The sequence below is a fragment of the Phasianus colchicus genome, chromosome 1 (genome assembly GCF_987193195.1).
Source record: "Phasianus colchicus chromosome 1, bPhaCol1.hap1.1, whole genome shotgun sequence".
In the NCBI taxonomy this organism is placed as follows: Eukaryota; Metazoa; Chordata; class Aves; order Galliformes; family Phasianidae; genus Phasianus; species Phasianus colchicus.
In genome coordinates, this window is record NC_143436.1 from 82,987,065 (window position 1) to 83,001,699 (window position 14,635).

Genomic DNA, 14,635 nt, shown 5'->3' on the forward strand with positions numbered 1-14,635 from the left:
CCAAACTGAGCCGCGGCTTTCCTGACTCCATCCCTACACAGCCTAACAGCTTCCTTATACTCTTGCCATGGTATCTGTCCCTGCTTCCACTGCCTGTGCATTTTCTTCTTACTCTCAGGTTTGACTGGCAGGTCCCGCTTCAGCCACGCTGGATTCTTGCCTTCTTTTCCTGACTTGCTACACCTAGGGATGGAGAGCTCTCATACTCTGAGGAAAGCTTCCTTAAATATATGCCAGCTCTGCTCTGCACTTTTGTCCATGAAGACAGTTTCCCATGGTGTTTTTTGTTGACTCACTCCCTGAAGAGCTGGAAGTTAGCTTTCTTAAAATTTTAGCATCCTAATTTTACACTTCGACTGTCTCATATATCTCAGGAGCGTGAATTCCACCATAGCATGATTGCTACAACCCAGGCAGCCACAGGCTTTCGACTTGTTCATGACTACTCTTTAGAGACAGCTCTTCACATTCTGTTCCTTTCCTGATATAGATGGCAATACACCAGCCCCTTGTTCCTTGCCTGTCCCTTCTGAACATCTTGTAGCCATCGACAGTCACATGCACACGGAATTTGACCCAATCAACCCATTACCTAGCTAACCACAACTTGGGTTTTAGTTTCAAGTGGGAGATAGATAGAGGTGTACTTTGGGCCATCAAGCTCCTTTGTATGGACTTTTTCTCCCCTGCTTGTAGCTCCTGCCGGCCGTATCTTGAATTAGTATCGGAAGGCTCTAGCGAAGGCTCAGCCGGTCTGTGCTGCCCTCTCATGGACACACGTAGGAAAGGTTAAATTTCATCCGGTTTATTTCAACCTACCACTCTAGCAACGGTTGTTGCTCATGATTTCTAAAAAGTCAGAAAGGTTTGTGAATAACTTCTAAGAGGGCTCTGAAATGTAACTGTGAAAACTAATTCTATTTACAGTTGTGTTGGACTCCTCCCAGCTCTTACGTTTCTAAGGAGCTCTGCTTTTCATTTGGAAACATTTAGATATCAGATAGGGAAAAAGAGAAGGAGCCGTTGCTCTAGAGAACAGGTGGAGCTTCTCCCATTTACACTTTCATCCACCCTGTCAAACATATATTGCATCATAGCATCATGACATGGTCAACGAGTCTCTCAGGAGGGCTCAGTTGTGCTGCTACAGATTCAAACAATAAGCAGAGTTGCTACATGCTGACACAGGGCCAAAAGCTGGGTTCTCTGATGGACAGAGTTCTCATTGCTTTCAATACTATGGAGTTTCAGCAAACTGTTGACACTTCCTTTCCTTGGGCCTCCTTGCAAAGAGACAGGATATTATGCTAGACCCAAGGGGATACTTGAACAATAGCTGGATAGAGTAGGCATCTTTTTGCTCTTCACAGAGACTCCTGTTATGTTGTTTATGATTTGTGTATTTAGGTACATATATTGTTTATATAACTTTGAGTCAGTTTTAAAAATCAGTGACTCTCTGATCTCACCTGCACTTTAATATAGCCTTCTCCCTAATGTCCACTCACCTGCTCAAACACCTCCTCAAGGTGGGAACAATTTTTCTTCAATGGCTGGTGTGACGTGCTTTCCCCATTAACAAACAATTGTGTTATCCTGTGTGTCTTTATTCATCTCTACTTCCTGTTTTATAGTAGAAGAAAAGCTGAGAGAAGGGAAGCAGGAAGGACAGAGTTCACCTCTTGTTCTTAAAACTACCTAGCCCTCAACTGGATCTCAGCTCTTAACTCTTCAGAAGATTTTCTAGGTATTGAACCAGGTGATTCCAGATAAGACATTTCCAATAAAGGCTTGTCAGTTTATAGTGAAATTTTCACAAGCAAGCGTAAGCTGGTCATTGCACTCCCTTAGCTACATTATCTACATTTTCACTCTTGCAAAATGTCTGCCATTAAGTCTGGCTCTGTGCAGAACCGTGTTTCTCCATCTCTTACCACTCTAATAACTGGCAAAGAAGAAGAGTTTAATTTTGGTCTCAGAGTAGGTAATAACACACACGAAAAAAAGCAAGTGAGCCCCTCTTATACTGTTTGTTCCTTCCCTGGTATTACTCCACTGCAGTTAATGAAATTACACCAGCAGTTTCTCCCTTCTTCTACACTGGGAATCATTGAATGGAATGGGTTGGAAGGGACCTCAAAGATCATCTAGTTCCAAACCCTGTGCCCTAGGCAGGAAATACAGGAAAGCTCACCCTAGACTCCATATGCCATGGAGATGCCCTTCTTAAGGCATTCTGTGGAAAAGAAGGCTGACATCTTTCCACCTGAGAAAGGAGTTGCATGGGGAATAGGGGTGATGGCCTCAAGGAAAGAAGGAAGAGGCACTCTGTTCATTTGCACCTGACATTTCTAGAACAGGCTAAGTACTGCAGTGTCTGCATTCTTTGGTCTTGAATTATGTGTATAGAAACCTCCTGGGGTTGTTTTGCCTTTTACTGTTCTGGGGTGACATTCCAGCTCACCACCTTTCCCCAGGAGAGAATGGTAAGTGTCTCTTCCTCCAACCCATGTCATCTCAACAAGTCAAATTCTCCCTTTTCATTTGTGTATGTTGAAATATAGCCCAAAACTTCTGATGAAGTTGCTACATTAATGCTGCCAATGAAGATAATTCCAAAAAGTCAACGCAGCCATGAATACTAAGTCTGACTTTAACAGAATGTTTCTTCTTTTTCTTCTGCGTTTCTTCTGGCTGTAAGAACAGTCAGGAGAAACTTTCCCTTGAATACAACCTGAAGGCATTTCAGACAGGGTTAGGTCAGTTTGCCCTGGTGTATTCCCCTTCTAAGCTCTTACAAATTCCCTCGTCTTCAGCTTGAGTTCTCCCGTAATCCAAGCTCTTTATCAGACTTCATGCAGAGGTTAATTTCTTCCATTTTAGACATGCAGGCTCGGAATAGTTGCTGCTGAGTACTTTAAGTTTCACATGATTGTGAAACTTCAAAATCAGTGGCATTAAACTAACTTAAAATTGGTGTTACGTAGATGTGATTCATATCCAGTGAGTCACAACAAAATGTCTCAAGCTATCTGTAAGTGGCAGACCAGTGAAGAGCTACCCTTCCTGTGCACTTCAACTAAGAAGCAGAATAGAGACTGTGTGAACATTTCAAAGGATTTTTAATCAGCAATTACAAGATTTTTAATATCTTCTTTTTTTTTTTTACTTGGTAAGAGGCAGTATACTGGCAACATACTACTGCTTGGGTACGTCACTTGATTTAAGTTTCTATACAGAGATGGCAAAAAATGAGTCTGGCATTTTGATCTGTGACACGTATTTCAAGGCGTGTACAATTTGTTTCTACAAGATTCACATCAGAAATGATCTGAGCATGACAAAACAGTGCTATTTGTCATGTGAAATGGACATCATGCTTCTGCGTCAGCTCATGGATAAACAACAAATCTCATCTGTGAAAATACCACACTTTCTAGGTGCCCAGATCAAACTACAGAAACGACACCCTTGGGAACAACAAACTATTTCCAGCCTCTCCACCTCCCAGTTCATAGCGTATTCCTATCCATTAACAAAACAAAGCAATGCACAGGTGTGGATGAAAAAAATTCAAAACACTCGTTTAGAAAGAATGCACGTCAGTGCACACACATCGCCCTTATGGAGGGGGAAAAACAAACAGCAAATGTTAGGCACATTGCTTAACACACTACTGGAGGGCATTCAAATCTACAGTGACTAGTGTGATACAGGGACTTATATGGAATAGTTTCGGTTACAGTGAACTGTTGATTCCTTCAGAGCACCCAAAACGAGCAATTAAATGACAGTTTAATGTCATGTTGATAAATGTCCACTTATGAAGAAGACACATGGATCCAATGGCTTGGAAAAGAAATCTTGGAAAAAAGACAGTCACTCTGGAATTAAGACCACAACACATGTTTCCATTTTAAGTCTAACTTTTCTCCTTTTCTTCACGGCAGAAAAGCCTTCACACACACAAACATCAGTGGTGCATTAGTGCCTTAATATGAGGTAGAATTTTCCTAGAGCTAAGGTCTGTTTTTCAGTAAAACTTTGAAGCAAACCAAAAGGACTGTGGTGTTGTATCAGCCTAAACACAATAATCTGCACACCTTCTGAAGAATGCTTTTATTTTCAAAACTGAAGTTCCTAACTTGAGTTTCTAAAAAAAAAAAAAAAAGGAATATACATACATATATATATATATACAGTTCAAAATACAATCCAGTTATCTACAAGGCCTGAGGAGGAGGAAGCAATGTGTCCCCTCATATGTCTTATGAAGATTGTTGAGGAACACTGTGTAGGGCCTTTCTTGCAAAACTTCCATTACCTGTAGGAAGACTTTCCAGCTCTCAATTTATCTGAAGGAGAAATTAAGGATCTTTCTTTTCAATACTCACTTAAAACTGATGTGAAGCTGAAGGCATACACCTATTGTATGATAATATATCACAGTTCACAAGGTTTCCATATGTAAAACATAACAAGAAAATACAATATGAAAATGGCAGAGAAATAGGAATTTCACATCTAAGTGTCCCCAGAAGTACCTTAATCCCTTTTTACAAGAAAATTCAAAGACATGACAACACCTTCATCTCTTGGAAAATGTGCTGATAAGTGATGACAGAGAACAAAAGGCTTCAGCCAGTATGTTCATGTAAAGTTGACTATCTTCCACTCATTTCCTGTTTCATGGAGATACATTATTAACACTACTCCTACATTCACAGTGAGTGAATGTACAGGGCCACTTATAAACCCTTGATCAGAAATATATGAGCCTGAAAAAAACATTCACTCTGCTTCACTAAGGGTCCAATTCTTCTGGTTGCTGATGATAAGCAGGGCTTTCAAGAGCATCTCAGTTCTTAGGTGTAGACACCTAAGTCTACATCACATCTCTAAGAAAACCTATGAAGATGTATCTGGATCTTTAGCTACCTTTAGGCTTGAAAAACCTGCCTGCTTTGTAAATGACAGAGGTGCTTACCTGCCTTTAACTTGGAAACACAGGAGTTAACACATCTGTTTTGAGATTTTCTAACCTGGAAAAATGAGTTACTTCATCTTTTTTGAGAGCCTTTGATTGAAAGGCAACTCTTCTTCAAACACAGCATCTACATGCCAAATACTTGTTTCAGTTATTCCCCAGTGTTTTGGTCCCAAGCTCTGCTGTGGTGTACTGCACAATCTGATCATCAGACTTTTAGCTACAAAGAAATAGATGGAAGATAAGTTTCTGTGGCGCTCCCTTCATAGCCAAAGACAGATTTTTGATCATGAAATCAGAACACTTGCCTAAAAAAGAGATGTAGTGACAAAAAGCTTTCTGGAACCTATTGCACATACACATGAAATGACGGCAAAATTATTGTATGCACTATTGCACATTTTCAGTGATCTGCAGGCAAGAGTCAAGAAAGACAAATGTCCCTTAGAGGGTGAAAGCCAACACTTGGAAAATATGAAAATGAGCACTGCAAGTGTTTTGAGAATTAAAAGCAGTTCAAGTGATGTATTTGCAAAGTGTCATTCTTAACTCTGAATTTGCTGCGCTACCAGTGCTTCGTTTTGGTTGGTTTAATTTTATTCACCTATCACTTTCCTTATTGGCAATACCTTTTGAAGCCACAGAACCACGTATGCAACTACTGCTTTACAGTTCTGTTTATCAAAATACATTCTATACTCACAATGATACAAACAAGACAACATCAAAAAGCAGAGTGATCTGAAACTAACAAGGATGGTGAAGAGTGAGACAGCTGCTGCCACTTGTGTGAAAAAAAGAGTTATCTCCATGTATCAGAGGAGCTTTGGGAGCAGCAGAAAAACGACAGACCCAGCCTCTCTGAGGGTAGATTTCAATCTGTTAGATGGACATTGGTGTTATTGTATAGTTTGAGACAGTACACCACCAGTGCTTCATGAAAAAGAAAGGTTGTCCAGGATTACTTTTTAATTCTACAGTGTATTGTTTCTCTGCACAGAAAAGTAGAGACTAGAAGTGGCCTAAATGTGGAATTTGTGCATTTGTATGTGTAGACCAGACAAGAGTTCAGCATCCCAGCCTTATCAGGATGCACCACATGTACTCTTTCAGATTTGAGTTTGCACATCCAAATTGATACTTGGTTGCAGGACTTAAAATAAAAGAGGAAATGCAAGCATACAGAACAGAAAAATCAGGAAACAGAGATACCAACAGACTTTTTCAAAGGTACTTCCAGTAGTTGTAAAAGCACAATGCTGGAAAGGCCCTGTTAAATCTAAATTCTAAAGGTCAGTAGAAGCCCGAAGGAGTGCCCAGGACTTCTCCCAGAAATTCCTCTGTATCTTTGTGCTCCTTGGATACTCCCTCCATTTCTGCCTGCCTGGCATTTATCATGGACTGCACCTGGGAAAAAAGAAAAGAAGAAAAGGAAGAGGGTCATTTGGGGACATACTTCTCTGCCAACATTGCCGAGAACCAGCCTTTCCACTCCTCTGCAGGTTCTGCCTACATTCTGTACAGGATGAACCCAGCAGCAAATCACAAAAGTGATGCTTCTCCTTACTGACAAGATGGCGGTGAAGGAAAGGACCCTTTCTCTTTCTATTTGCTCTCTTTTTTCTAATCTCCTTCTTTCCAAAAGGAGCTCCCCATACTTGTAACTCTAACTTCTAATTCACTCCCAAACTACCACTCTCTTGACAGACTGAATTTCCTGTTTTCAACTCCTCCATCAGGATCAGCAGAGATCACTCTCCTGAATTGGGGTACCTTGCAGGTAAAGTGTTTCCTCCCTGTATGGGACAGAGGAAGTCAGAGAAGGGTCACAACAGACAGAAATGAGTCCTACCTCTGTCCTCAAGCTTCCTTCACATCTCAGGTAATGATCTTTCAGGGCTCATCACCCCATTCTTCCCTCAACACCATGCTCTTCCACACACCCATCCTCTTGCACATTTCAACACTCTCCCTACAGAGCACAAGTGGGCTCTTGCACCTTAGGCATTTTATTCCTGCCCTGTCCTTCTCTTCCTCCCAGTTGAGCAGGCACACAGTGAGAGAAAGGGTCATGAATTCCCCATGTTTCCAGCATGGTCAGCAAAGCTGGCTTTCTGCTGTGCCTGTAACAGGCAGTCCCTGCTGAGCAACACAAAAACACCATACCTGCAGCAACATGAACTGCAAAGGGTCATCAGGTTTCTCGTACAACAGTTTTGCTGTGATCTCCTGAAACAGAGACAGGCAGAAGGAAAGAAATATTGATCCTTAAGATGATGAGAGGCTGCACTTTCTGTTCCGACACGAGCTGAATTTTAAAAAGCAATCATCCCTTTCAGTCCCTGGAGATGACCAAGTGTCCCTTTTTACTGCTTTTCCTAAGTTTAGATTGAAGAAAGCTTGTGACAAGGAAGGATCTAGAAGACGGGACTGTTTGGTACAAACTAGCTTTAAGCACAGTTTCTCAAGCAAACCTTTGCAGGGAGAAAGAGAAATTTCACCTGAAATATCTGCAGAATATTATGCTTCTCCACATAGTTAACGGAGGCTTCAAAAGGGTCTTCATACACCACTGGCTTCTCTGATATTTCACATGCTTTCTCTGTTGGTTTAACTACAGCTGCTGCTGATTCATTCAGAGACATTTTACTGCAAGACTGTGAGGATTCAGACATGGATATTTTGACTTTGAAACCAAGCTGTTCACCCACAGGTGATCTAATCTCAGGTAAGTTTCCGCTAGGTATGGGAAATTGGTCTTCAGAACCTAGCGAGTTCTCAACAACCAGATGATCTGCAGGCTTCGGCAGTTCCATGACAGATGGCTGGTCTACAGATGCTGGTGTTTCCATCACAGATAAGTCCTTCAGTGATAGTGGAGATTCAGCTACAGGTGGTGGGATAGCAGCTGGCAATATGCTAGATTTCTTCACTTCAGTTTCTGAATGGTCACTGAGATCTTGTTAGAATATTTAACAAAAAAAAAAGACAGAATGTTTTAAATGCAGAACCATAGAATCACAGAATCATTAAGATTGGAAAAGAGCACTAAGATCATCTAGTCCAACTGTCAACCCATGTCTGTGACTGTTCTAGACCTCAGTGCCACATCTTCATGTTCCTTGAATGCCTCCAGGGACAGTGACTCCACCACTTCCCTGAACAGCCTGTGCCACTGCCTCACCACTCTTTCTGAGAAGACATTTTTCTTAATATCCAGCCCAAACCTCCTCTGGTTCAGCTTGAGGCCATTCCGTCTCATCCTATCACTGTTAGAAGAGGCTGACCCCCACCTCACCACAACCTACTTTAAGGAAGTTGTAGAGAGGGATGATGTCTCCCCTGAGCCTCCTCTCATCCTGATCTAATCCCAGTTTCCTCAGCCACTCCTTATAAGACTCGTGCTCCAGACCCCTCACAACTCTGATGCTCTTTTTTGGACACACTGTAGGGCTACACTGAGGCCCTGCAGACCAGTTACATCAAATTACTGCATCCTTCTGGAAATACGCTCCTCTTAGAGCAAGCGTTAGGACTCTGGGAGCACTAAAAGGCTTTAATTTCTGTGACTGGTCACGGTCTCTGCCCATGAGCCCAGAAACGCCATTTAAACTCAGCCCCAAGCCTTCACCACGTTGTATGACTGCTTGTGCCCGGTGCCTGCGTACTGCCTGGTTCTCCTGGGGGTTCATCCAGCAGCTGGCCAGGTAATGCTCCCTGTCCGTGCCCCACATCCTCACTTATGATCTGTAACTGAGCTCAGACGGCATGAAATCACACCGACACTACTACAGGGGCAGACTGGGGCCGGGAGGGCGGATGGGGTCACGGGGTTCTATGGGATCGTGCGCGGCGCGGCGCTGTGCCTCCGGAGAGGCGGCGGGGACGGCTTCCGCGTCCCGGTCTGTGCCCGGGATCGAGGTCTCTGGCCCCGGGGACTTCCCGCCGCCGACGCCGCCGCCCGCGCTCACCAACCCCCGGCTCTCCATGGCTTCTTGCGCCGCTCACCGTAAGCGGGAGAGATGGAAGACGCCGAGAGGTTGCCGAGGGAACCGCTGCCGTCACGCCTCGCCTCTTTCTCTCGGTAGGTGGTGCCGCGCGGCCATCTCAGGTTGGGGCGGGAGTGCTGAGAAGGGCTGAGCTGAGCGGGGTGTAATCGTAGGTGTGGTTCTAGTCCTTGTCTTCGTCCTGTGCCGGCCTGCCTGAGGGTATGAAAGTGTTACAGAGGGATCAGGAGAGGCTGGGTTGCTGGGCTGAAGCCAGTGGGATGAAGTTCTACAAGACCAAGTGCCGGATACTGCACTTAGCCACAACAACCCCAAGCAATGCTATGGACTTGGGGCAAAATGGCTGGGAAGCTGTGCGGTGGAAGAGGATCTCGGGTGTTTGTTGGCAGCTGGCTGAACACGAGCCAGCAGTATGCCCAGGTGGCCAAGAAAGCCAATGGCGTTTTGGCTTGTATCAGAAATAGTGCAGCCAGCTGGTGCAAGGAGGCGATTGCCCTCCTGTACTCAGCACTAGTGAGGCTGCACCTCGAATACTGTGTTCAGTTTTGGGCCCCTCTGTACAAGAAAGGTATTGAAGACATGGAGTGTGTCCAGAGAAGGGCAACAAAGTTTGTGGGGAGTCTGGAACTCATGTCTTAAGTGGCTGAGAGAACTAGGATTGTTCAGTCAGGAGAAGAGGAGGCTCAGGGGAGACCTTACCACTCTACAATGCCTTAAAGGTGGTTGTGGTGACGTGGGAATTGGCCTCTTCTAACAGTGATAAGATGAGAGGGAATGGCCTCAAGTTGTGCTAGGGGTGGTTCAGGCTGAATATTAGGAAAAAATGTCTTCTCAGAAGGAGCAGTGAGGCAGTGGCACAGGCTGCTCAGGGAAGTGGTGGAGTCACCATCCCTGGAGGTGTTCAGGAAACGTGTAGATGTGGCACTGCGGGACGTGGTTAGTGGGTATAGTGGAGGTGGTTTGGTGATTGAACTAGATGATCTTAGAGGTCTTTTCCAGGCTTAGTGGTTCTATAGTTAGAATCTTGGTGCTGATCTCAGTCGTGGTACTGTCCTAGTCTCAGTGTTGACTTCAGTGCAGCCAGAGATTGTGGACTTCAGGTGCCCACAGGGCCTGCATGGCCACTGCTGGTGCGAGTCCTCAGATGTCTTGCCACCTAGGGCTGCCAGCCCCTGTGCACTGTGAAAGCAGGCATCTCTAAGCTGAGGGTGGGGACATGGTGGGAATTGTATGTAGCTCTGCCTGCTGCAGACCAAGCAACCATTTTGTTTTACAGGGAGCTTTGAGACATCACTACAAGTTCAATACCATTAGCTTTCTCCTTTTGATGAAACAAACCCTGACTTGAGGCCTTTCTGGTTTACTGAGCTCTATTAAAGAAAGCAACAAAGTGCATGATATCTAATTTGTCTTGGTGGCCCTGCTAGTAAGTATCCCAGTAGCGAGGAGGCCTGAAGGAGAAGGGCAGACCATAGCAGAGACAAAGACCTACACAGAGGAGATGGTAAATAGCTTGTGAAGAGAAGCAGGGAAGCGAGAGGGTAGTGGAACGTAGAGAGAGGTTTATGTGCACTCAAGTAAGAGATAATTTTTTGTCTTGGTTTTACACAAATCTTGGCAATATCCTGTGTGATGAACTCAGAAAAAACAAATAAACAGATTGCCAGTTTCCCCCAAAGAGGAGATGAAAGGAAAAAAAGATTAAAGCAGTACTGGGTTACCACAGTAACTAGCTTCTGAAATACTCTGGTTCATGCTCCAGTGTGAAAAGAGCTGGATTTGAAGCATCAGAGGTTGAAAGTGCCATGGGTCTTGACTGGGGGAGAGTGAGACAGAGATACAGGACTTCAAAACCTGTTCTAAACTAACAGATGCCATTTATATTCACTTTGAGTGTGTTTTTTAGTTTAAGCTCTTGCCCTTCTATAAGAAGTAGCTTCCTCACTGCTCCCATACTAGATTCATAACACTGTCCGATATGCTGACCGCTAAGATCCTCCTATACTGAAGTGCTGCTGTCGAGACATTACTCAGCTCCTTTGAGCTTCTCTTGCCTCTCTCGCTTGCCCTTGTGACTGGTATAGTCCCAAGACATTGTGTGGTTGCTGTGTTTTTGAGTGCGAGTGTATTCACTGTGTGTGTATTCACTTGGAAATATCTTGAAAGATGCCGAATGAAATTGTGGACAGGTCTTAGGCAGTTGGACTGTCACTGAGATTTCAGGATCTGACTTCTTCAACCTCCACTGATTGTCACATGGGGAGAGAGAGTACCATTTACTGCCTGGTGTTAGGGTATGTCAGTTTTGATTTGTGGATCCTGACAGGTTTCCTCCAGGAGATGAGGACCAATGGCTTAAGTGACTAGGGACACTAGTTTGTTTGTACACACCTTAGAAATACTGTTTGTTGTTGTTGTTGTACTGCAGTAATCTGTACGTGTTTAAACTCACATTTGTAACCCTAGTAGTTGTAAAGAGGTTTTGCTCAATGAAATCTTGCTGCCGGTCAGTCCAAGAAAACATGAGTTAGTTCTTCCCTGGATCTAGGTATTTGTGCATGGCTGTAGTGTTCATGAAGCTGCTGTATCCAGGGTCTGAAAGGAGAGCTGTAAACTGTTATATCTGTGTCATACTTAAAGAGGGCAGTGTTTGCCGCAGTAACTGCAGTTGCGGGTTTAGCTGAAGTAGGCATCTGCTTTCAGCTGTGTGCTGAGCATCCCAGTGCTGTTTTCTCCACAGCATGACTCCCTGCAGAACTTCTCCCATGGGTTTCTCCTCTCCATCCTTTACTGGACAGGACTGAGCAGTTTTCAGCATGCTGCTGGCTTTAGATAGAGTCCTGCTGTGGGCAAATCTCGAGCCCCATGTTTTCCTTTCATCTGTTTCTCATTGGTAAACTGCAGAACTCTCCATTTCCAGCCCCACTATCTGCTGCAGGAATCTGGCTGCTAAGGCTGGAAAGCTTGGATTTTGTACAAGGAAGTAAGATGAATGACTCCATTAAATAAACATCGCTGTTTTGTTCATTCTTTCAAATGAAGAGATTACAAAAAATAAAAATAAAAATAAAAAAAAGCCCCAAACAACCAACAACAGAAAAACCAGAAGATGCATTTTAAAGACATGAAAAAGGCAAAACAAAGCCTTAAATATAATGCTCATGTAACATAAATCACACGACTTTTTCTTCTACCCAGGCACATGGAAAGCAAAGCCGTATTATTATATCATTATTTATATTGCACCATATGCTAAGTCTGGAACTTAAAGACTTTCAAATAAATAAGAAAACACCAGCTGCAGATCAGCAATACGCTCCTTTATTGGGAGTCACTGTGTAACTGTGGCTATCATTCCTGCTGTTAAGTTAAAACTTAAATAAATTGTCACAGAAATAAGATAGCCATTAGAGATTCAGTGTCTGTCTCCTGGGGACACTTTTTCTAACAGCTGTAACAAAGATCTGCTGCTGGTTTTGTCCTATCTCTGTAGTAACTCATTGCATTTGTCCCTGCAGTATCACAGAGTTGTTCAGTAGAGATGGTTGAGCTGTTCACTATAAATAATGTTGGTTAACAATGCGGTCCCTTTTGGGTTAATAAATTACAGTCTAACTACTCCTGAGAGTCTTTGATTCGTTTCCTGGAAGTCTGCAGTGAAGAGTTGGAACAAATCACTTTCCACAGTCTCTTCACTTTTAATATTTCTACTTATTTTATTGAGCTGTAAATATACGTACATGAGCCAAACCCTGAAAGTGTCCATCCTAAACTGCTGCCGCTTTACCTGCTACTTGAAAATCGTAATGGGATGCGCAAGATGAAGCACATGAGAAAATGACGTGTCTTTCCTTAGGCACAGAGGGCCCCACTCAGTGCCAGGCTGCGGGATCTGTCCTCTCTGAGGTGCAAGAGCTGTTTTCTCATAGAGGCCATGGCCTCGTGGTTTCCGATATCCTGTGGCTCCGAGGCTTTCTGACTTGAGGTTTTGCAGCATTACAGCCAGATATAGTTAAAGCTTTCCTGAGGTCTGCAGAGTGAAGGGCAGCATTGTGGCATAGAGAAGCGACCAAGGAAAGCAGGCTGCAAGAAGGGACAAGGTGGTGGCTGGAGTCTCTACCCATTCACACGCTGATCTGTGACTGTGGGTGCATTGTGGTCTTGTCCTGTGCATCAGCAACGGCATAGCCCGCAGTGTTGAGATATCAAGTTCATTACAAACTGTGGGGAGAGTGATTTTAAGTGCCACAGAGCCATATGGAGAGAGTCAGTTTCCCAGATGAGGTGGAAGGGGCTGGGATGTCAAAGGAAGAGAGGCAAGCAGGGGCTGCTGACTTAGACCAGCAGACCTTGATGGGGACCAGTTTCTACAGCAATGCTTTGAGGGAGAACGCATTTTTCGTATAGAGGACCTGATTGTGTATGTGCAGCGACCAAGGCAGAGCACTCTGCAAATCGTCGAGCTGGGGCTCTGCCTGCATTTCCCAGCAGAGAGCAGCAGAGCCTCGCAGATGCTTGAGAGGGACTCCGAGAGCATCCTCCAAGGCTTCTTGTAATGCTTGCTTCCTCGAAACACAACAGTCAACCTTCATTGAGCTCGCAGGCATGTCAGACCTATCAAGAGCATTGGTGTGAACAAACGGAAAACATGTGCTAGCAATCCCATAAATTTGGTGCTTCCATGAAAATCTGGGTTTTCACAGAGAGTAGAGGAGCCTTTCTTGAGAGGATCCTCTCCAGGTTATATTTGTATCCAGAGCCAAAAGAGGATACCTCAAGTATGGCTTTAGAAAATAGACGCTCGTGGGAGGTTAAGCAAACCTCTTTCACAGCTGAGTGGCATGGACTAGGTAAATCCCTGAGGTCTCCTTCAACCCCATCTTTGGCAGCACAGGAAAGAAATGTGTTTGTAGGTTCAGTGTTTTGAAATATTTTTTTGGAAACCTGTTCACTATACTCAATCCATTTCCATTGAAAATGAAGTTTCAGCTGTCTCCTTCTTGTTCCCTCCTCACTTTATAAAGTTATCATAAATGTTATTGGCAGCAAAAATGGATGAAAAATGTGAGAAGCTGCTTATTTGCCAAGGTGTCAGAACTAATTAATCTGTGTCTAATTTAGAGAATGTTCTCCAGAAAAAAAAAAACCAACACAGACTTTGTCCCTCTGTTTGGGAACTCATCTTCTGTTCTCTAAGGAGTTTAAAGAAGGCGATTTGAGGATCGTACTGGAAGTTCATCAGTGATATTAACTGGAGCAGATTCTGTCATTCACCGATTGCCCTGTTTCCAACTTCTGAAGCATTGAGCTATCACAGTTTTATACTTTCCCATGGAGAATAATCCTAAACTTTCTAGGATGCCAGGCACTTGTAAGGGAGAAGGCTTTAGATTTTTCTTGCCCTTGCCTGGCACCAGAGGGAGTGGATGCTTTGTTCTGATTTGTGTCTACAGTGAACCCTTATCCCACCCTCTTCACATCAGCTGTGAAATCCCTGCAGGAAGGAAGAATCCAGGCTTGATGTTCACCTGATGGAGTGGTGCCTGTGGAAGGTGTTGAGGATAGGGATAGCAGTAAGATAAAGGGAAGGCACAGATTTCCCTGCAAATGCTACTATATTCCTGAGCTGTGACTCCATCTT

At 43.9% G+C, this 14,635-nt stretch overlaps 2 protein-coding genes across 5 annotated transcripts in view; one reads left to right on the top strand and one right to left on the bottom strand.

Annotated features, from left to right (window-relative positions):
* Positions 1–6,182: 6,182 nt before the first annotated feature.
* On the bottom strand, positions 6,183–9,057 carry TEX55 (testis expressed 55). 4 transcript variants are annotated; one of them, XM_031613129.2, is made up of 4 exons: positions 8,996–9,057; positions 7,489–7,946; positions 7,154–7,216; positions 6,183–6,394 (listed from the first exon to the last, which is right to left on the bottom strand). In XM_031613129.2, exons 2-4 carry the CDS (start codon positions 7,837–7,839, stop codon positions 6,281–6,283), a joined length of 528 nt encoding a protein of 175 aa, XP_031468989.1. In that variant the 5' UTR covers positions 7,840–7,946; positions 8,996–9,057; the 3' UTR covers positions 6,183–6,280. The 4 variants fall into 4 exon arrangements, with proteins under 4 accessions (XP_031468989.1, XP_031468988.1, XP_090006619.1 ...); XM_031613128.2 differs by having other exon boundaries at positions 8,959–9,001; XM_090150493.1 differs by lacking the exon at positions 8,996–9,057 and adding an exon at positions 8,963–8,979.
* The window catches only part of IGSF11 (immunoglobulin superfamily member 11), a 124,336-nt gene continuing 118,665 nt past the window's right edge, over positions 8,965–14,635 (top strand). Inside the window, exon 1 of the mRNA XM_090150476.1 lies at positions 8,965–9,071. Within this exon, the coding sequence (XP_090006602.1) occupies positions 8,975–9,071 (97 nt within the window). The 5' untranslated portion in view covers positions 8,965–8,974. The remainder of the gene's footprint in view (positions 9,072–14,635) is intronic.

Bases quoted from the DNA above. Each gene is read 5' to 3' on its own strand.
- TEX55 (XM_031613129.2), bottom strand. From the start codon at position 7,839: ATGGAAACACCAGCATCTGTAGACCAGCCATCTGTCATGGAACTGCCG. The intron at 7,217-7,488 runs GTGAAATTTCTC...TCTCTGTTTCAG, and splicing joins ATATTCTGCAGATATTTCAG to GAGATCACAGCAAAACTGTT. The intron at 6,395-7,153 runs GTATGGTGTTTT...CTTTTTTCCCAG, and splicing joins TGCAGTTCATGTTGCTGCAG to GTGCAGTCCATGATAAATGC.